General features: G+C 43.3%; 1 protein-coding gene across 1 annotated transcript in view; it reads right to left on the bottom strand.

Moving 5' to 3' along the window:
• Nucleotides 1-4,771: 4,771 nt before the first annotated feature.
• The window catches only part of HGSNAT (heparan-alpha-glucosaminide N-acetyltransferase), a 77,355-nt gene continuing 58,425 nt past the window's right edge, over nt 4,772-23,701 (bottom strand). The window contains exons 16-18 of the mRNA XM_069742596.1: nt 19,663-19,733; nt 12,407-12,519; nt 4,772-5,809 (exon numbers count right to left, since the gene is read on the bottom strand). Of these exons, the coding sequence (XP_069598697.1) occupies nt 5,628-5,809; nt 12,407-12,519; nt 19,663-19,733 (366 nt within the window). The 3' untranslated portion in view covers nt 4,772-5,627. The remainder of the gene's footprint in view (nt 5,810-12,406; nt 12,520-19,662; nt 19,734-23,701) is intronic.

Here is a 23,701-nt window from a genome sequence, read left to right on the forward strand (position 1 = left end):
ATGCACGATGTTAGAGAACCTAATAGTGACATGACATTTCTTAATGACATACTACGCTTTCTGATCGCTAAGGACACTTTATCGAATATGGAAGTTTTCTTATCCTCAGGAAGCTTGCAAATCTGGTCAACTGAATCTAGAAGGAGCCCAAGGAATTTCTGACACGTTACTGGCTGGAGTCTAGATTTTTCCCAATTAACCAGCCAGCCCAGGTTTTGTAACGATGACACTACCTCCTGTAACCTCTGCTCACACTGTAGGGAGTTCTTACCTACAATCAATATGTCATCCAAATACGGAATGACCAAGGTATCTTTTATCCGTAAAAAGGACATTACTTCCAGTAGCAATTTTGTAAAAACCCTTGGGGCCATAGATAAACCGAAGGGCATTGCCCGGTATTGTAGATGACGAATTTGCCCTTCTATACAAACTGCTACTCGAAGAAATTGCTGATGTAAATGGTGTATAGGAATATGGTAATAAGCATCTTTTAGATCCAATACTACCATGTAACAGTTCGGAAATAGATTTTTTATGGCCGAACGTATGGATTCCATTTTAAATGTTTTGGGTCTTATAAAGGAGTTCAGTTTTCTCAAGTTAATTATAGTTCTGAAAGAGCCATCCGGCTTACTAATCAGAAATAAGGGAGAGTAAAATCCCCTCCCTATCTGGGAAGATGGAACCTCTACCAGCACTTGTTTGAGTAAGAGGGATTTAACTTCGGTTTCAAGTGCCTCTTGTTGAGGCCTGGATCTTAAGGTGGTAAGGAGGAAGGAGTCCGGAGGCCTTCTAATAAAGTCTAATGTGAGGCCTGAAGATATTAAATCAATGGCCCATGGATTAACCGTTATGTCTTTCCACTGCTTACTAAATTGTTTTAGTCTTCCTCCCACCGGTGAAATATAATCAGCGGAATTTATCTGCTGGCTTGAAGGGGCGCTTATTGAACAAATTTCCTCTTTGTTTGAAATCCTTGTTATTCCATCGGTCCCTGAAGCCTCCCTTCCTTCCGAATGGTGGCTTCTTGAACGCCCTTCTGTAAGAAGGAATAAAGGGATTAGGGAACCCCTTCTTCCTTTCACCTGCCTTAGTGAGAATTTCGTCTAAGACCGTTCCAAAGAGGTACTCACCCTGGCAGGGTATAGTACACAATTTAGCCCTGGACTGGGCATCCCCTTTCCAATTCTTTAACCATAAAGCGCGCCGTGCCGTATTAGTGAGGCTGGCTGTTCTGGCTGCTAGGCGGAGAGAGTCTATAGAGGCATCAGAAATGAAGGCTGCCGCCCCCTTAATCAAAGGAATAGAGGCACGTAGTTTCTCCCTAGATACACCACTCTTAATATTTTGGTCCAACTGCTCCAGCCAGACCAGCATAGATCTACTAGTGGACGTGGCTGAGATCGCCGGTTTAAATGCCGTGACACAAGCTTCCCATGACCTCTTAAGCAGAGCGTCTGATTTTCTATCCATGGGGTCAGGCAAGGAGCCCGCATCCTCTACGGGTAAGGAGGATCGGCGAGAAGTTGATGCTACAGCCGCATCCACTTTAGGAATTTTAGACCAAACTGCCAAGTCCTCATCATCAAAGGGGTACCGCCTCTTACATGATACCGGTACAAAGCCCTTCTGTCCTTTAGCCCATTCTTTTTTAACAAGGTCTTTAATGGCCTGATTCACAGGGAATACTTGGCCCTTTCGCTGCGATAAACCTGCGAACATGATGTCCTGTGGTGTCTGGGGATCTTTAGACTCTGACACCCCCATTGTTCCTCTTACAGCTTTAACCAAATTATTTACATTGTCTGTAGGAAAACAGACATAATCTTCCTCCTCCGAGGAATCCAATCTCTGAGAGATGTCTGAGTCCACCTCTCCACTTTCTGCTGATGTGTCGGCTATAGGTGAAAGAGTCCTTCTACTTCTCCTTTCCATATTAACCGCCGGACTACCCCTCAAGGACTGAAGCTCTTCCCGGATCATGAGACGTATGTCATTCATCCTGACCGAACTCTCCTGCTGTAAAGTGTTATCAATGCAATGTTGACATAGCTCCTTAATATATGAGTCAGGTAGGGGCTCATTACATATCTTACACTGCTTATGTTTAGATTTTGACGTCCGCTTAGCCTATAAAAAAGACACAAGCAGAGGAGACTACTGTAAGAGATATGAAGCTATATATACACTTATCCGGAAAACAAAACATATACCGGCTGCAGAGTTGTCTGGTCGGCCTGGGGTTTGGAACGGGACGATTTTTTCCCTGATTTATCCGTGGAATCACTCATTTTTGAGTGTCCGCTGATTTTCTTATTAGCATCACCACTAGGCAGGATTACAACCTCCAGTGGGCGCTCAATATCTTCCTGAGACGACATGGTGCGCACAGTGCCATGTGTCTCCAGCCTTATATAGAGCCGTTCTTACAAGGGATACACGCCCCCATGTTTCCTCCCCCCTTTTTTTTTTTTTTTTTTTTTTTTTACCTGACCAACTTTATTGGTCCTCTCCACCGCTGTTGAGCGCCAAGCGTCCACGCCAGCATGCTCAGCTGACCCCGCATACCCGGAAGTTGCTCTTTACATCCGGGTACGCCGACCATACAGCGCCTGCATGTGCGCTCGCGCGTCTTCCTTCTATGCTGCAGAGGAAGAGAAGCTCCTGCTACCGCGGCCGTTCATGTCCCACTGTGGCCGGAGGGTAAGCGCTTTCTATAGCGACACTTACTTGGTGTGCTGACGGGGATTCTTTAGGCGGTGGAGCAAAAACCAACGGTCTCCCAACAGGGAGACTGTTGTAATCCCGGCATGCTGATGTATCCAGATGAGGGGGGAACCAACAGGAACCCCCGTCTCTGATGCTCGCTCTGGGGCCCCTGTCGCTCAACAGAGACGTACAGGCTGTGTTCCAGGCGAGCTTTTCCTCTTCTTAGCTGCAGAGATTCTCTCTGAGGGTTCCCTCCTTGGGAACAGGAAACCAACTGAGGAGCGAGGGGGGGCCGCCCCTTTTATCTCTCTGTAGGTTTCCTGTTCCTAGGGGCGGATCCCCTCTCTCTAGTGGGTGCTGTCGTGGCGAATAGAAAATGTATATTCAGTAAATGCACTCAATACTTGGTTGGGGCTCCTTTTGCATCAATGCGGAATGGCATGGCGGCGATCAGCCTGTGGCACTGCTGAGGTGTTAAGGAAGCTCAGGTTGCTTTGATAGCAGCCTTCAGCTCGTTTGCATTGTTAGGTCTGGCGTCTCATCTTCCTCTTGACAATACTCCATAGATTCTCTATGGGTTAAGGTCAGACGAGTTTGCTGGCCAGTCAAGCACAGTGATACTGTGATACTGGCAGGTATTGGCACCTGTCTAACCTGCCAAAAGTACCAAGTCCAGCTGGAGAATGAAAATTTCCATCTCCATAAAGCTTGTCGGCAGCCTCTGTTACCATCTGATTTCTCTGAATTCTAAATAACTCAATTTTTAAAAAGGTATATATTGTGTTTTTGTTAACCCCTCTGTACTTCTATAGATGTGAGCTGAGCCTTAAAATTATCCAAAATATCAAACTGAAAACCATCAGCTCCTCATGACTGCCCAATAGGGGTGACAGAGGAAGCCTCCTCCCGCTTATAACCTTCTGCCACAATCGCTACCGATTGCGACAAAAGGTAAACAGCCAGCGGCAGTACTATTTATTATGCTTTTGCTTATAGCGAAATCATATTCCATAGCACTTTACATACATCACTATTACTGACCCCCACTGTGACTATCTAAATTCCCTATCAGAATGTTTTTGGAGTGTGGGAGGAAACCCACACAAACACGGAGAACATAGATGTGTGCTTGGTGGCATTTGAACCCAGTATCCCAGTGCTAACCACTGAGCCACCGGTACTAGTTGTACTGGCTGTTACAGCAGTAGCTGGGCTATCAGTTAGGCCAAGCTCCCGCAGTGATCATACCAAGTCCTATTTTGCAAGAAGTGCAACCACACGAGCTGTACCCAAAGTACATTCAATGTCAGGAAGGGGTTAAAACAGGTTTGATACCCACTTAGTACAAAAATACATAAAAAAAAAGCCAAAACAGCACTTCCAATTCTGGGTTTAAAAGGTTGTCCAGGATCAGAAAAATTTGGCTACTTCTTGCAATTGAACACAGACAAATTATAGTGAATGGAGCCGAGCTGCAATGTCATTCATAACCAATATTCAAGGGTGGCAGTACAGCCAGTTGCAGTACTATTTATCTATCTATTATGCTTTGCTTATATAGCACCATCGTATTCCACACCACTTTAAAGACATTACGATAGCTGCCCCCCCCAATCAGGGAAAACAACCTAAATTCCCCATCAGTATGCCTCTGGAGTGCAGGAGGAAACTGGAGTAACCAGAGGAAACCCACACAAACACGGGGAGAACATACAAACCGCTATACAGTTACTGTGCTGACCTTTTAAATGCTACCTATGCCAGAGTGAGGCATATCTATGGAAGTTAATGTGGAAACAGTATTCCCAGTCAGTGGTCTGGAGCTACATGTGATGGCTATTGGCAGCTGAAAGTGTACCAACATATGGACATGACTGTACTTTACCCCAGGGTGAGCTTTCAGTTTACTGGTATTCCTCGCTGTAGAGGTGTCCCTATACGGATTGGCATGGTCCAATCATTGTCGACAGAACCTTTTCCTTATCAATGGGGTGTACCACTATAAAATCTGGTAGTCTGTTTATTTTAGTTTTCCCTCCTGAAAAAGTATGGACAGTGCTAAAAATAAAGAATTATTTATTTTTCTTGGATAATACAATTATTTACTAAAAACAAAACATGTCTGCAGAACGTACAGGTCATCTTAAGCACATAACATTTGACAATATTTCACTAGTTATATGATTTGGTTCTCAGAGCCAGCCAAAGTCTACAAATATTATACATAAAATATTAACAAGTCTCCCTCCATACTTGAACACATTAGTTGATAAAAGAACATAAGATAAAAGAATACACTTAATAAACATTCACAGAATATTTTAAAATGGACTAAAATCTTCTATGTGACATTATTGTAATAGTAGACCTCTAATACAGGACTGATCTAACATCTGGACTGCCATATAAGCAATGGTGGACACAGAACGAAAAGGGCCCCTATGCAACAACAGTATAGGGACCCTCTGTAGTTGGAGTCCTGTCCATGATAGAAGCCACTTTCTGCTATAGAGATGGAAGTGGGCCCCCTTACCTCTTGGGACCCTATGCAGCTGCACAGATTAGACCAATAATAATAATAAGTACTGCATACAAGTGATCTGGTCTGAGAATAAAAGGAGTGGAAGAGAATCAAACATTTACATGGAAATTCACTTGCATTATTAGTGTTTACAGGCATTTTCATTTATACAAGAATTTAACTGCTAAGGGTGCAATGATAATTATATAAAAAAAAGTTCCCTTTCTGCTTGCACTCCACCATACAGTGACTTATATGAGGAACAAGAACATTAAAAACAAATCTGTAACCGGATGCCAGGTAGACTATTACTGCACAATTCAGTTTTTTAGGTTACGATTTAGGACTATTTGGGAATGGCACTTCCTTTGGTACAAGACGACTGAAACAGAGGTCAAATCTTCCAGAATATCCTCTTTCTATACAGGATATATGAAATCAGCACCCAAATAGAAGTAGCTACAAGATTCTGCGTAAGGTGCTGTGCATGTGATTGATTGTCCTCCATCTTCCACTTAAATGGGAAATAATTTTCCAAGACTTCATGGCCAACGTAAACAAGGATGGAGTTCATTCCTGAGGAGGACAAACGGATTTTATTACATGTTGGATAATAACTCATGCAGGCGTAATCTTAGGCTTTGTACTTCTGTATACAGGGTACAAGATAAATAACTGCGTCACAGATAAAGACAGACTTGCCATAATATACACTTAGGTCCAAAAAAATTTGGAGAGTGACACGAGTTGTGGCATTTTAACTTTTTACCAAAACATATTCAAGAGAGTAATATAATCAATATGGGCTTAAAGTGCAGACTCTCTGCTTTAATTTGAGGATATTGACATCCTATTTGAGCAAGGCTTTAGAATTTACAGCTCTTTTAACCCTCCGTCACATACAACTGATCTGACAGGCGCTTCTCTTTTACTTTCATTTCTCCTTCCTCACCAGATTGTGAGGAAACCCCCTCCCTCCAGGTAGTCTCCTGTCTCTTGAAGGTCTGTGAAACCTGATATCACAGTTGGATTTCAGAGCTTCAGGGGAGAGGATATAGCTGCACAGATCTCTCAGGCTCATTGTATGTGAATACGTCACATTCAGTAAGGTTGGTATTTTATGTTTATGTTTTTATTCATCACAATAGTTTATTTAGCTTGTTTTATGAATGTATAGCACAAAATGTGAGGATATTTCATAGAAATAAGGGAGATTTTATAAAAGAAAGTGTGCTGCTCAGGCATATACAGTAGTTCCCTAACATATTCCTTCTCTTGCTTCAGATTATCTGCTGAAATGGAGAGGAAAATGTGCAATTTATCCAAACAACTTGATGTTGAAGTAACAAACATGCTGTTAGATGATAGAGACCTCACACTGAATGAGGATTTAGGAGAGGAAAGTGAGATTGATTCTCCTGATGAGGTGGAAGAATGTGTCCTGGATTCTGAAACAGAGCAAGATGGTGACAGTGGTGAGGATGAAGAAGTTGGATCATATTATATTGGAAAAGATAAAAATACTAAATGGAACAAGAAGCCATTCCAGAAAAAACGTAGGGAACCTTTAAACATTATTACTCACCTTCCTGCAGTAATAGGAACCGCACGTAATGCAAAAACTGCAGTTGAATGCTGGAACAGTATATTTACAGATGACATTCTGGACTCTACTGTCACATATACCAACCAATATATAGACATTATAAAGGACAAGTACATCTGCAACAGAACCATCAAGCCCACAGATGAAATAGAACTGCGTGCTTTTTTTGGATTACTGTACCTTGCAGGAGCTTATAGGGCAAATAGACAAAGTTTGGAGGAACTTTGGGGTAAAGATGGGGATGGAGTTGAAAAATTTAGCCTTGTTATGTCCATAAACAGATTCAAGATTCTAATTCGTTGCCTTCGGTTTGACGACAGAACTACCCGAACCGAACGCAAAACACATGACCGACTTGCTCCAATTCGTGATATATTTCAAAGATTTGTTGTAAACTGTAAACAAAGTTATTACCCTGGAGAGAATCTCACTATTGACGAAATGCTCCCTGGTTTTCGTGGTAGATGTGCCTTTCGTCAATATATTCCATCAAAGCCAAACAAATATGGAATAAAAATGTATGCCCTTGTTGATGCCAGTAAGACCTACACTTACAACCTGGAAGTTTATGCAGGAAAACAACCAGAAGGTCCTTACTGTGTGAGCAACAAACCCATTGATGTTGTAAAAAGACTGGCTGAACCCTTATTTGGATCGGGTCGCAATATTACAGCTGACAATTGGTTTACAAGTTGTGATCTGATTGATTATCTGAAAATTCAGAAGCTGTCATATGTGGGAACTGTAAGAAAAAACAAAAGGGAATTGCCGCCACAGTTTGTAAGTGTGAAAGAGAGACAACAGTACAGCAGTATGTTTGCATTCCATAATGGAAAGGCTTTAGTTTCCCATGTACCACATGCCAAAAAAAATCGTACTTCTTCTATCAACACTTCATGATGATGCTGCCATCGATCCTGGGACTGGGGCAGAAAAAAAACCGGAGATAATTACATTTTACAATGCCACCAAAGGGGGTGTGGATACAGCAGATCAGATGTGCTCCACTTTCAACGTCAGCAGAAACATCAAACGCTGGCCAATGGTCATATTTTTTGCTTTGTTGAATTTGGGTGGTATAAATTCACAAGTAATTTATCTTGAAAACAAGCTTGAACCACTCCGTAGACGATTGTATCTGAAAAAATTGGCCCATGAACTAGTACTTGGAGAGCTACGCAGGAGAAGCGTGAAAACAATCGGTATCCCCTCTCGCCTTCAAGTTCAGCTCAAAAGGTTCCGCCCAGAAGATGATGGTGAAAAGTCACCATCTGCACCACCTCACAAAAGAAGGAGATGCACCACCTGCCAAACGGAAAGCGGAACCAGAAGGCTTTCAAATTATGAATGTCTCAAATGTCATAAAGCAATTTGCCTGACACATGCAAAAATGGTGTGTAATTCTTGCTATTTGCTCTGCAAATGTGACTTTTCTGGGGAAACCTCAGCATCTACTTCTGATTGAATATGTTTTTAATAGTACTTAAGGTACCTTAAAATTAAGTTTGTGTTCAAAAATTTTCTTTGTACATTTTTTTGAGAGAGTCGAACTGGGGACTATTTGGCAGGAGTTTTGAAAAGTTTGTATTTCATAGTTATTAGTTTTATGTTAAGTAAATGTTTTTTTTTGCAACTGATTATGTGTAGTCTCTTTTATTACATCCCTATGAAGGTCACTGATCACTTTTAGAGCACTGAAATTGCAAACATTAGATATTATAGGTATTTTTCCAGCAGGCGCCTGACAGGCACATTGTATGTGAACTCGTTAGTCCGAATATTGTATGTGACGGAGGGTTAAAAAGAGGCAGCTACTTATTAAGGGACCAAAAGCTCTTTGATGGGCTGCATTGGCAATTCCCTTGTTAATCCATCATCAATTAAGCAGGTAAAAGGTCTGGGTCTAGAACCAATTCCAGGCGTGGCATTTGAAAGCTGTTGATGTGAACCCACAACATGCAGACAAAGGAGCTCGCAATGGAAAAGAAAGACCACCTTTTGGCTGAAAAAAAGAGTAGTAAAACATCAGAGATAGCAGATGTTTGGAGTGGCCAAAATCAACATTTTGGAACAGCCTGAAAAAGCTGGGAAACTTGGGAACTCAAAAGGATCTGGGCATCCATTGAAGACAACCATTACATTACTGATTTTGGCATACAAACACTGATTAAAAATACTGATCAAATATTGGTGTGAATGAGGCCTAAAACATGGTAGATGCAGTGTGATGGCATGGGCATGTATGGCTTCTAATGGCACTGGGTCACAAGTGTGTATTGAAAATGGGACTGAAGACAGAAGCAGCTGGATGGATTCTGAAGTGGACACGGCAATACTTTCTCTCAGATTCAACCAATGCAGCAAGGTCGATTGTCCATCTTTACTGTGAAGTGCCATAAAATCTGTGGCTAAAACACAATTTTGGTGGTAAAAATGTAATTATTTTTTTCTTCTAAAATTCTGTTATGAGCACCTTGAACCCACAGGTGCTTAACACATCTAGATAGATTCTTGAGTGGTCTAGTTTCCAAACGGATCACTTTCGTTTTTTTATTTCCACTGTTTATGCACATCATGGGCTCTCCAAACGTGACATGACACCGGCAGACCATTCCATCAAAGTTTCCAAAGCATAACTCGTTCTGAGCCCTGTCGTGTTCCCAAACCGTAGTTTTCCCCCACATATGGGGTATGTATTCGTGAGAAATTGCACAACAAAATTTTGGGTCCATTTTGTCCTGTTACCTTGTGAAAATAAATTTGGGACTAAAGTTTTGTAAAGAAAAACGTGAATTTTGACGGCGCTACGAAATAAACTTCTGTAAAGCACCTGGAGGTTCAAGGTGATCACCAAACATCTATATAAGTTCTGAGGTGTCCAATTTCCAAAATGGTGTCAGTTGCGGGGAATTTCCATTACTAAGGCACATCAGGGGCTCTACAAATGCGACATGGCCTCTGCCAATTATTCCAGCAAATTTTGTATTCAAAAAGTCAAATGGCGATCCTTGCCTTCCCAGCCCTGCCATGTCTCCAAACAGTGGTTTTCCTCCACATATGGAGTATCAGCATGCTCAAGAAATTTTGGGGTCCATTTTTTTCTGTTACCCTTGGGGGAAAAAAAATGGGGCTAAAAGTGGGTAAAATGTGATTTTTTTAATTTTATATACATTTTCACAGCTCTACATTAAACTTTTGTAAAGCACCTGGGGGTTCAAGGTGCTCGCCACACATATACATTCCTTAAGTGGTCTACTTTCCAAAATGGGGGTCACATGTGGGTGGTTTCCACTGTTTAGGCACATCTGGGCTCTCCAAATGCTAGATGCATCTGCTATCGACTCCAGCCATTTTTGTTTTCAGACTTCAAAAACAGAAAATTCTAAAAACTGCACCACTCAAGGTCCTCAAAACCACAATTAAGTAGTTTATTAACCCTTCTGCTGTTTCACTGGAACTAAAGAAATGTGGAAGGAAAAAACTAACATTTAACTTTTTCTAACAAAATGTTACTTTAGCTCCAAATTTATTATTTTCACAAGGGTAACAGGAGAAATTTCACAACAAATTTTAGGGTCCATTTTCTCCTGAGTAGGCAGATACCCCACTACCTCTGGGAAATCCACAGTTTGGGGGTACGGCAGGTCTCAAAAGGGAAGTATCACAGTTTGACTTTTTGAACACAAAAATGGCTGGAGCCGAGAGCAGATGCCATCTCACGTTTGGAGAACCTCCATGTGCCTAAATAGTGGAACTCCCCACAAGTGACCCCATTTTGCAAACTATACCCCTGGATAAATTCCTTGAGGAGTGTAGTGAGCATTTTAACCCCACAGGTACTACACAATTTGATAACATTAGGTCACCATAATGAAATCTTCATTTTTTTTTGGGGGGGGGGGGGGGCACACGTCAGCGCCCGGAAGGGAGGGAGCACCATTTGACTTTTTGAACGCAAGATTGGCTGGAAACAATGGTGGCGCCATGTTGCATTTGGAGACTCCTGATGTGCCTAAACAGTGGAAACCCCTCAATTCTAACTCCAACACTAACCCCAACACACCCCTAATCCCAACTGTAGCCATAACCCTAATCACAACCCTAACCCCAACACACCCGTAACCCCAATCCCAGCCCTAACCCTAATCCCAACCCTAACCCCAACCCTAATCCCAACCCTAACCCTAATCCCAACCCTAACCACAAGCCTAATCTTAACCCTATTTCCAACCCTAGCCCTAATTCCAACCCTAAGGCTATGTGCCCACGTTGCGGATTCGTGTGAGATTTTTCTGCACGATTTTTGAAAAATCCGCAGGTAAAAGGCACTGCGTTTTACCTGCGGATTTACAGCGGATTTCCAGTATTTTTTTTTGTGCAGATTTCACCTGCGGATTGCTATTGAGGAACAGGTGTAAAACGCTGCGGAATCCGCACAAAATTGGAAAATACAACGCAGCGTTTTCGCGCAGTATTTTCCGCACCATGGGCACAGTGGATTTGGTTTTCCATAGGTTTACATGGAACTGTAAACCTGATGGAAAACTGCTACGAATCCGCAGCGGTCAATCCGCTGCGGATCCGCAGCCAAATCCGCACCGTGTGCACATAGCCTAATTCTAACCTTAGTTCTAACCCTAGCCCTAACCCTAGTGGAAAAAAGAAATATTTTCTTTATTTTATTATTGTCCCTACCTATGGGGGTGATAAAGGAAGGGGGGGTTCATTTAATTTTTTTTTTATTTTTATCACTGTGATAAAACCTATCAGAGTGATCAAAATGTACCTGGAACAAATCTGCCAGCAGATTCGGCGGGCGCACTGCGCATGCGCCCGCCATTTTGGAAGATGGCGGCGCCCATGGAGAAGACGGACAGACACGGGGAGGCTCGGTAAGTATGAAGGGGGGGATCGGAGCACGGAGGGAGCGCACAGGAGGACGGGGGAGCAGACAGGACGACGGAGGGGAGCGGAGCACAGGACGGAAGGCTGGGGAGGAGATCGGTGGGGAGGGGGGGGGGGGCAGATCAGGGTTTCCAGCCATGGCCGATGATATTGCAGCATCGGCCATGGCTGGATTGTAATATTTCACCAGTTTTCATAGGTGAAATATTACAAATTGCTCTGATTGGCAGTTTCACTTTCCACAGCCAGAGTGATTGTAGCCACGGGGGGGTGAAGCCACCCCCCCTGGGCTGAAGTACCACTCCCCCTGTCCCTGCAGATAGGGTGAAATTGGAGTTAATCCTTTCACCCGATCTGCAGGGACGCGATCCCTCCATGACGCCACATAGGCGTCACAGGTCGGATTGGCACAGACTTTCATGACGCCTACGTGGTGTCACAGGTCGGGAAGGCATTAAGTGACCCTGATCAGTCACAAAACCCGCTGGGGGCCGATACCACATGGTGTAAGCTGTCATGTACAGCTGACAACAGCAGGAAATCGCCGCTGGGCGGCTCTATTCCCTTATTCCCCATTTAAATGCATATTGGCGGTCGTTAAGGGGTTAATGTATGGCTTTTGTTTTGTGACAGACTTAGTTCGCAGTTTGCAATTTTCGTACCTGGATAGAAGAATGGGCCGCCCATCCAAACCCTTTTGACATCCACGAAAAAATAGATCAACATCAGGAGGAAGAAAGCAAAACCACTTAAGGTAGTCACATAGGAAAGGGACCTATAAGTTTAAAGGCAACAACAGACATGTTAAACCTCAAGTACGCGAGATGCTCTTCTAATACTACACTACATGTACGTCCTTCACAAAAAGTGTGATCTAAGAAATAATGCGATCTCCACTATGGTAAAACTATCAGTTTTATTGAACATCGTAATAAAAAAACATATATAAAAATGAATTACTACATCTAAGAAAGGTGCAAATCCTCAAAAAGAGGGACTATATTGCCATAGGTAAACACAAAAGACTAGGCTAAACATAAGAACACATATGAGCCACTAGACCATGATAGAAAACGGCCTACATGTATGGAAGTGCAATAAGTACAAATAATGTTGAGCCCTCTAAATATCCATATATTGGGGCATATGAAAATGCCAGTGTCCCTTAATGAGAGAAACATGAAACCATGCTATGGTCTTAAACACAGACTCCCAACATGCTCAATATATAATAGTAATAGTATATACAATAGTATATATAAGATAAGAAGTGGTATAACAATACGATATATTACCTTGTTATTAGCCTAGTGTGAGTGCCTCGGCGTCCCTCTGCCCCGACGCGCGTTTCGCGTTAGCTTCTTCTGGAGGCGTTTCAGGGCAGGGGGTAAGCCGGTTTAAATACAGTGAACCCTGCCGTTCATTGGGCCGCCTAAAGTTACGAGCGCTGTGCAGCTGTGCGGGAGCGGTAAGGTGTTTTCCTGCGCTGTGTAGTATGGGAAGTTCTCGTCCGGCACCATGGCGATAATCGCCGCCTCCTGTACGGAGTCCGGAAGTGCCGCACAGGAACCCCCTGTATGAGCGCCGTACGGAAGCTCCTGTCCGGCTCCATGGCAACGATCGCCGCCTCTAGTACGGAGTCCGGAAGTACCGCTCAGGGGCTTCCTGTATAAGCGCCGTACGGAACAGTGGTATCCCAGGGAGTAATGGCGCAAGTACGTGAGGTTCTCTTCTGATACTACACTACAAGTACGTGAGATGCTCTTGTAATACTACACTACAAGTACGTTAGATGTCATTACAATAATATAATACAAGTTTGTTAAATGCTATTATAGTACTGCGCCCTGTAAGGTACACAACATGCATTAGAATTCAAGGGATTGAATGTGAACATGTGTGTTAGTATGTGTAAGGCTTCTTTCACACTTCAGTTTTTACAATCTGCACAGGATCCGTCAAAATGTTGAAATGACGGATCCTGTGCAGATTGTAAAACACGGGTGCACTGGGCCAGTTTTTCTGACAGATTCGTCGAGGCTATGTGCCCCTGTTGTGTATGCCTCTTCGCAGCGGGTTTCCTGCTGCGAAAACGCATACACAACACAACCCAGGTGTAAAAATAATTAAAAAAAAAAAAATCGCAATAATCTCACCTTCCGGCGTCCTGCGCAGCGTTACGGATGCTCCTGGCCGCTAGCGTTCCCAGTAATGCCTAGCGTGCATTGACCTCTGACGTCGGGTCATTTCGCAATGCATTCATGAGAATGCTAGCTGCTGGGAGCATCGCGAACATCAGTGACGCTGCGCGGGAACGCCGTAAGGTAAAAATATATTGCTATTTTTTGTATTATTTTTAATATTATATCTTGTTACTATTGATGCTGCATAGGCAGCATCAATAGTAAAAAGAGAGAGTGTGAGCGAGAGAGAATTTCCCTGACAGGAAATTCTTCCACGCATGCTCAGTTTCAAAAGACGGCATCCGTTGCTGGATTCCTGCTTTTCACAGTCAGCGACGGATCCTGCGCCCATAGGCTTCCATTATTGCCAACGACGGACAGCGCAGGATCCGTCGCTGAGCGATTTTCCGACGTGCAGAAAAACGTTGCCTCTGCCCGACGGACAACAGTTTTCCGACGGATCCAGTGCACAACGGATGAAACGGAAGGCCATCCATCGCTAATGCAAGTCTATGGGAAAAAACAGGATCCAGCAGAAAAATTTGCTGGATCCTGTTTTTTCAAAAATCGACGGATTGTGACGGGAGCTCAAAGACTAGTGTGAAAGAGGCCTTACTGTGAAATAAAATGCCACAACCATATAATTATATGAAAGCCACCAAGTCCTTTGCCTCCATTTACCTTCTACTATTCATTATTAAAACACTTACCGTATATACTCGAGTATAAGCCGAGATTTTCAGCCCATTTTTTTGGGCTGAAAGTCCCCCTCTCGGCTTATACTCGAGTCATATACCCGGGTGTCGGCAGGGGAGGTGGAGCGGGGGCTGTGTAGTCATACTTACCTGCTGCGGCGCGGTCCCTGCAGTCCCTGGCTTCTCCGGCGCTGCAGATTCTTCCTGTACTGAGCGGTCACATTGCACCGCTCATTACAGAAATGAATAGGCGGCTCCACCCCCATAGGGGAGGAGTCGCATATTCATTGCTGTAAATGATCGGTGCCATGTGACCGCTCAATTACAGGAAGAAGCTGCAGCGCCGGAGAAGCCAGGGACTGCAGGGACCGCGCCGCAGCAGGTAAGGGGAGCGCAGCGCTATAATTACCTGCTCCTCGCTCCGGTGCGGCTCCGTCTGCAGCGTCCTCTAGCAGTGACGCTCAGGTTAGAGGGCGCTGTGACGTAGTCAGTGCGCGCCCTCTGCTGAGCGTCAGTGCTGGAGACGGAGCCGCAGAGGAGCAGGTAATTATTGAAAGCGCTGGCGTCCTGAGAAGAGAGGTGAGTATGTGATTTTTTTTTTTTTTATTGCAGCCGCATTCTATATGGCACAGCATTATAAGGAACACCTATGGGGCCATAATCAAAGGTGCAGAGCATATATGGCGCAGCATTATAAGGAGCATCTATGGGGCCATAATCAAAGGTGCAGAGCATATATGGCACAGCATTATAAGGAGCATATATGGGGCCATAATCAAAGGTGCAGAGCATATATGGCACAGCATTATAAGGAGCATCTATGGGGCCATAATCAAAGGTGCAGAGCATATATGGCACAGCATTATAAGGAGCACCTATGGGGCCATAATCAAAGGTGCAGAGCATATATGGCACAGCATTATAAGGAGCATCTATGGGGCCATAATCAAAGGTGCAGAGCATATATGGCACAGCATTATAAGGAGCATCTATGGGGCCATAATCAAAGGTGCAGAGCATATATGGCACAGCATTATAAGGCGCATCTATGGGGCCATAATCAAAGGTGCAGAGCATATATGGCACAGCATTATAAGGGGCATCTATGGGGCCATAATCAAAGGTGCAGAGCATTATATATGGCACAGCATTATAAGGAGCATCTATGGGGCAATAATGAACGGTGCAGAGCATTCTATATAGCACGGTTGTATATGGAGCAATAATGAACGGTATGGAGCATCTATTTTTATTTTTGAAATTCACCGGTAGCTGCTGCATTTTCTACCCTAGGCTTATACTCGAGTCAATAAGTTTTCCCAGTTTTTTGTGGCAAAATTAGGGGGGTCGGCTTATACTCAGGTCGGCTTATACTCGAGTATATACGGTATTAAAAAGGAAATGTGTAGAGACAGAGACCCCGATTCCAGTAATGTGTGACTTTCTGGGCTTTGTGTAGGTTTTGATAAAATCACTGTAGCAGATCATCACCACTAGAGGACTACTAGATATACAGTAAATGTAGTCCTTCATATTCATGAGCTCTGTCTAACTTCGCCTCCACCATTGGCTGACTATGCATAGTGTACACAGAAAGCAGTCAGTGGTGTGGGCGGGTTATACAGACCTCAGTATTCAGAGAACTTCTAGATCTGCAGCAGAGAAAAACGGGCTTTTATGAAAACTGCAGCATGTCTTCAGAGTTCTTAAACCTTCAGTAAACAGCCCAGTAAGTGACATAGCTGGGATCAGAGTCCCTGTCTCTACATACTGCTGTGCTCAGATGGGGGAGCAAAACCTGGGAATAGATTTCCTTTAAGGCCTCATCCACACAAATGTTGCTCACAAAATTAGATCATCAAAAAGCTACATTTATTTTAGTTCTTAAATACACAAAGTGAAACTCATTATATTCAGTCATTACAAACAAAAAACAAACCCCAAAAGTCATTATCTCAGTAAATTAGAATACTTTATAACACCAGCTTGAAAAATGATTTTAAAATCTGAAATGTCGGCCTACTGAAATGTATGTACAGTAAATGCAGTCAATACTTGGTTGAGGCTCCTTTTGCATCAATTACTGCATCAATGCAGCTTGGCATGGAAGCAATCAGTCTGTAGCACTGCTGAGGAGTTAGGAAGCCCAGGTTGCTTTGATAGCAGCCTTCACCTTGTCTGCATTGTTGGGTCTGGTGTCTCATCTTCCTCTTGACAATATTCCATAGATTCTCTATGGGATTAAGGTCAGGTGAGTTTGATGGCCAATCAAGTCCAGTGATACTGTTGTTTTTAAACTAGGTATTGGTACTTTTGGCAGTGTGGACAGGTGCCAAGTTCTGAGGGAGAATGAAATTTCCATCTCCAAAAAGCTTGTCGGCACAGGGAAGCATGAAGTGCTCTAAAATTTCCTGGTAGACAGCTGCGCTGACTGTGGTTTTGATAAAACACAGTGGACCTACACCTGCAGATGACATGGCTCCCCAAACCATCACTGATTGTGGAAACTTCACACTAGACCTCAAGCAGCTTGGATTGTGGCCTCTACAGTCTTCCTCTAGACTCTGGGACCTTGATTTCCAAATGAAAGGCAAAATTCATATTCATCTGAAAACACCTTGGACCACTGAGCAACAGTCCAGTTCTTTCTCTCCTTGGCCCAGGTAAGACACTTCTGGCGTTGTTTATTGGTCATGAGTGACTTGACACAAGGAATGTGACACTTGTAGACCATGTCCTGGATACGTCTCTGTGTGGTGGCTCTTGAAGCAATGACTCCAGCAGCAGTCCACTCCTTGTGAATCTCCCCCAAATTTTTGAGTGGCCTTTTCTTAACAATCCTTTCAAGGCTGCGGTTATCCCGGTTGCCTGTGCACCTTTTTCTACCACATTTTTTCCTTCTACTCATCTTTCCATTAATATGCTTGGATACAGCCCTTGGTGAAAAGACAACTTCTTTAGCAATACCCTTTTGTGGCTTACGCTCCTTGTGGAGTGTGTCAATGACTGCCTTCTGGACATCTGTCAAGTCAGCAGCCTTCCCCATGATTGTGGAGCCTACTGACAGACTAAGCGACCTTTTTAAACACGTAGGAAGCCTTTACAGGTGTTTGTTAATTATTCTAATTTACTGAGATAATGACTTTTGGGTTTTCATTGGCTGTAAGCCATAATCATCAACATTAACAGAAATAAACACTTGAAATAGATCACTGTTTGCAATGACTATATCAGGGCTGGGCATTTAATTTTCCCAAGGGGCCACATGAGAGATTGTGACTGTTGTGGAGGGCCAAACCAATAGGGCAAAATTAATTCTACTCAATATTAATATTGATTATAATTCTTATATTATTAATAATTATATTAATTGTATCATTTAATATTGAGCAGAATTAAGTATGCCGACTTCTCCCTATATAGCGTTTGAACCAGAGTACAGCCCCTTCTGTATTATGGAATGAGCCCCCCCACAGTCCCTTATATATACTGTATGAGCCCCACGCCTTCATCCTCCATATACTGCATGAGGCCCCCATAACCTTCCCATTTACTGCATGAGGCCCCCATAGCCTCCCCATGTGCAGCATGAAGCCCCCATAGCCACCCCATGTGCAGCATGAACCCCACACAGCCTCCCCATGTGCAGCATGACGCCCCCATAGCCTCCCCATGTGCAGCATGAAGCCCCCATAGCCTCCCCATGTGCAGCATGACGCCCCCATAGCCTCCCAAACAGTCCATACAAATAAAAAACAAAACAGACACACACACACCTTGGTCCCATTCCCCAGCACTCTGCCTCCAGTGTGCTTACTCTCTACAGTACACAGCTGACAAGATGAAATTACGTCATCTGTTTCACATGCTGATTCACTGATTGGTGGAGGAAGTGGCCAGAGGCCCCTCCTCCACCAATGCAGTCAGCGCCTATGGAGACAACGGAGACAGCGAGCGGGCGGGCACAGTGCGGCACTTTGCCCAGGTCTGCTCTATACAATATGCAAGTTTCACTTTTTGTATTGAAGTAAAATAAATTTAACTTTTTGATGATGTTCTAATTTTGTGAAAGCACCTGTACATGTGGCTACAGGTCCATAATAAGGACTGGTCAAGCCTTCCTATCATTATACAGGGTCTGCGCACACAATCTGGAAAGCGTAGTGTTGGATTAGTTCCGGTTTTGTTTTTTCACGGCCATTGAAGGTTTCAGTTGCCAGCACTCTCCATTAAAGGGAATGTGTCATCAGAAAATGGCCTAGTATTTGACTCCCACTTCCTGTTGGACACATGGACATTTCCAGCAATAGAGAGAAAGAGGGGGAGAGGCAAGTTGTGACCATCATTTATTGCCAACGGTTAATCCTGTGCAATCTACTGCATACAGAGTTTTTACAGTTCATTGCAATCCTGGCTGTGATAAGACTTATGTCTACTGTACAGAAAATATGAACAATGTGGAAAACCTTGAGGTCATTGTCAAAACTGCACGACTTCAGAGCCATTACATATACACACACACACACACACACAGTGGGGGAAATAAGTATTTGATCCCTTGCTGATTTTACCCTTTAAAAGCTGTGGATGCAATATATAAATGTATGTGTATAGATCTATCTTTCTATCCCAAAGTCTTGCCATTTTACATATACACAGCGATTTGAGAAATGAAAACAAAATGAAAAAATAAAAAATAAAAAAAAACACCTCAGACCTCATCAAATTCAAAAAACGTCTGATTGCTGTGTTTGCCAAGAAGGGTTTTGCCCCCAAGTATTTAGTCTTATTTGCCAGAGGGATCAAATACTTATTTCTCACTGCAAAATGCAAATACATTTATACAGTTTACATAATGTGATTTTCTGGATTTTATTTTTGATATTCTATCTCTCAATGTTAAAATTAACCTACCCTTAATCTTCTAGGATAGAAAGATATTTATTTATACATACATTTAAATATTGCATCCAACGCTTTTAAAGGGTAACGATCATGGCAGGAGATATGGAGGGGACCCATTAACATTTCCTATCTTACCAAAGATTTTTGTTGACTGGAATGAAGCCTTCGTTTGTTGAGCATTTAGTTAAAATTGCAGAAACAACACCCTAAAAACAAGAGAAAGAAAAACATATGAACCCCTTAGTGAACACCAATACGTCTTTTTACTGACCTGAGATAAGAGACGACTATCACCTGATGGTTGAAAATGCAGCAGCTGTGAACTATAGCTGGCACCCTGCTGCATCAGTCACAATCACAGAGCATGGCTGTTTAACCCCTTAGATGCAGCTGTCAATAGTGACTATGGCACGTAGATGGTTAAGGCTACTTTCACACTAGCGTCGGATTCGGCCCGTCGCATTGCGTCGGGCCGAGATTCCGACACTAGCGTTTGTTGCGCCGCACAACGGGTGCAGCGGATGCATTTCTCCAGCGCATCCGCTGCCCCATTGTGAGGTGCGGGGAGGTGGGGGCGGCAGCGGTCCGTCGGCAGCAAAAAATGATACATTTAACGTTTTTTTGCTCCTGGCGGTCCGCCACAACACGGCGCAACGTGTGTCAATACGTCGGTAAGGTTACTCTATGCAGAATGCGTTTTTTCCCCTAAACGACGCATTGCGACGTATTGAAAACAACGCTGGTGTGAAAGTAGCCTAACAGAAGTGTGGGCAATTCACCGCCAAATAATGGCCTTTGGATCTGCTGGTTATAGCAGCCTGCTCAGAAGTTAGCGACATTTAGGGGCCAAATTTTTTTTCTTTCCATCACAGTTATGACACATTGCATTAATTCCTAAAACGCACCTGAAGGGTTGTTAAACTACCTGAAAACAATTTTTAATTTGATGACTAAAGCTGTATTTAAAATGGAATAAATTTTGAGGGTATTTCAATATATAGGACCCCCAAAGTCACTTCAAAACTGAATAGGTCCCCAAAAAAAAAAAAAATAAGATTTGTAAATTTCCTTGAAAAATATTGCTGCATTTTTAAACCTTCTAACATCCTTACAAAATGATGTTACATTTTACAGATGGTGCTGATGTAAAGCAGACATGAGGGAAATATTAATGTTTTTCTGTGGTACGGCTTTCTGGATTAACATGGATCAAAGTTTTTACAATTGCACAGCATTTGAAATGTGTCAAATTTCTGATATTTTTATAAATAAACACAAAATATATTGCCTTAAATTTACCAATAAAGTATAATGTGTCACGAAAAAAAAAAAACATTCTCTAAGTCGCTGGGATAGAAAGAGGTGTTCCAGAGTTATTGCCACGTAAAGGTGACACTGGTCACATTAGAAAAACCTGGCCTGGTCACTAAGGGGTTACTGTAAAAGACAGCATGGCTGTGGAATTAGATTTCCTCATATTTTCTGCATATTACAGTTTGGACACGTTCTACCACTTTGAGAAGGTTCTGATTTTCAGGTTTTCCTTACAACAGAGGTGCATTTTCACATGTCCTTTTTTGTGGACCAATTGTTGTGTTGTGGATAAAACGCAATGGTACAAGTCAATATCCCTGTGGAAAAAAAAACACCACGCTGAAGTCATTTATGTGCTACAGCCAGAGCTGTAGTTAAAGGGAACCTGTCGGCAGGATTGTGCTCAGTAACCTACAGACAGTGTCAGGTCGGTGCCGTTATACTGCTTAATATGATACCTTGGTTGATGAAATCCATCTTGTGGTTGTTGTGTAATCTTTATTTTCAATTTTGAGTTAATGATATGCTCGTGCTCCAGGGTGGAGCTCTGTGTGGGCGGGGGGAGGGGGTCTTCATGTGGTGCTCTGCTTAGGTAGTCATACTGATCCCTCAGTGAACTGCCCACTTTTTTAGATACTGAATATACTATGTATTAAGAAAAAAAAAAAAAATATCACATTCATCAGGCAAGTGCCGGCGCTGCAGCATGATGACAACTAGAATATCGATGTAATTATTTTATTTGGCACTATACATTATTTTTCCTGAATACAAAACCTCAAAATGGCACCGATCGCGCCTGTGCAGTAGCATCTATTGGTGATCAGATAGATGTTACTGAACTGGAGCCATTTTGCTAGAGGAAAAAAATAATTACTTACCGGTAATTTGATTTTCCAGATCCATGACAGCACCTATTCACGAGAGATGGCTCCAGCCCCCAGGAACAGGACACCTGCAGTGGAGATAGAAGTTGGGGGCGGCACCTCTCTCCTTAGTTTGTTTACAGAGTATGCAAGGTAACCGCTTCGTTAGTTCGGGTTTTATGTATATTACATTTATTTCCATAGGATGTCACCTGATATAGTTACATATCCCCAACAGTTTTTGTATGTTTTTGTAGAATATATATAAATTTGTCTCTTATTTGCTCGCTCAGTTCCTCTAACCATGTTATCACGGCCCGAGCCGTACAGGTGGTGGCCACCCCCGGCTTAAATGTCCATGTCGATGCTTCCCATGCCGATTTTAAAAAGGCATCCGCCTTTTTGTCAAGAGGATCTTTTAAAGCTCTCTTGTCCTCGAAGGGAAGTACTATGCCCTTGGAGGTACTCGCAATTGCGAAGTCCAGTTTAGGTGCTTTTCCCCCCCATTTGTCACAAATTTTTTCATCAAACGGATATTTACGCTTAAGGGCCTGACATTTTTTTTATTTGTTTTTTTCCCCACTCTCTTTTAATTACATTTAATACATTCTCATGGAAAGGAAAAACTCAGTTTTTTCCCTTCTAGGTTGCTAAACATAGAATCTGGGGTTGATTTATGTTCTTTTGGTGTTTCGACCCCCAAAGTGGATCTAACTAGCTTAAGTAGTTTCCCGACGTCTTCAGATAATACATACGGCCGACCACATTCTTCGTCTGAAGAGTCTAAATCTGAGTAATCACCGGGTGGTAATTCCCCTGGTTCAACCTCTGATTCCTCGTCAGAGGTTTGGGCAGATCTAGGAGATGGATTTTCAAAGCTATGTAACCCATGCTGTTTTTTACTGTGATTTTGACTTCATCCCTAACGATAGCCTTTATGTTTTGGAGTAATGATGAGGACTCCTCGGCCACCGTTTTATCTATACATAACCAGCAAATCCGCTTCTCATAAGTTCTAGAGAGAGCTTTCTCACAGTGCACACACTTTATTTTTCTGTTTGGCCGTAGCTTTCTTTCCCTGCATAATATGATACAGAAAGACACTGTTACTGATGTGTTTTTGCCTTACAAAGGCACTCACCCACCAGAACCTCAGTACCACAGGAGTCTGTGGGATGTCCATCGGAACCGGCAATTCCGCAGTCGAGTCCGCCATTGTCAGAGAGGCTAATGCCACCGTTATTGTGCTCTGCCTCTAAGTAGTATAGGGTGAGAGCGATGTGAGCGCCCCTGAACATTCTCCCACCGGGAGTGTCAGCACACCGCTCCCGCTGGCGTGCAACGTCACTTCCGGTCTGAACCAGAAGTCGTCCCATTCACATCAGCGCCAGCCTAGTGATGGGCACGCCCCTTACCTCGGCCCAGCCTCTGGCCAGGAGCGGACGCCACCGACACAGCCATTGCTCCCCTATCTGTTGTGAATTCTGTGGCTGAGTTCACTTCTGTGGTCACAAGTGGTATTGCAGTCTCTGGGCTTCCTCCCTCAGGTGTTTTGGTGAGCTCGTTGGCTGCCTTGCTATTTAGCTCCACCTGAGTCTGTCTTCCTTGCTCCTTGTCATTGTTCCAGTGTTGGATCTGAGCTACTGCATCTTTCCTTGGGCCTGCTGCTCTGCTAGATAAGTGCTTCTAGTTTGTTTTCTGTTTTTTCTGTCCAGCTTGCTATTAACTTTTGCTGGAAGCTCTGAGAAGCAAAGGGGTGCACCGCCGTGCTGTTAGTTCGGCACGGTGGGTCTTTTTGCCCCTTTGCGTGGTTTTCGTTTTAGGGTTTTTTGTAGACTGCATAGTTCTCTTTGCTATCCTCGCTCTGTCTAGAATATCGGGCCTCACTTTGCTGAATCTATTTCATTCCTACGTTTGTCTTTTCATCTTGCTAACAGTCATTATATGTGGGGGGCTGCCTATTCCTTTGGGGTATTTCTCTGAGGTAAGTCAGG

This window comes from Ranitomeya imitator, chromosome 1 (assembly GCF_032444005.1).
Source record: "Ranitomeya imitator isolate aRanImi1 chromosome 1, aRanImi1.pri, whole genome shotgun sequence".
NCBI classification, from domain to species: domain Eukaryota; kingdom Metazoa; phylum Chordata; class Amphibia; order Anura; family Dendrobatidae; genus Ranitomeya; species Ranitomeya imitator.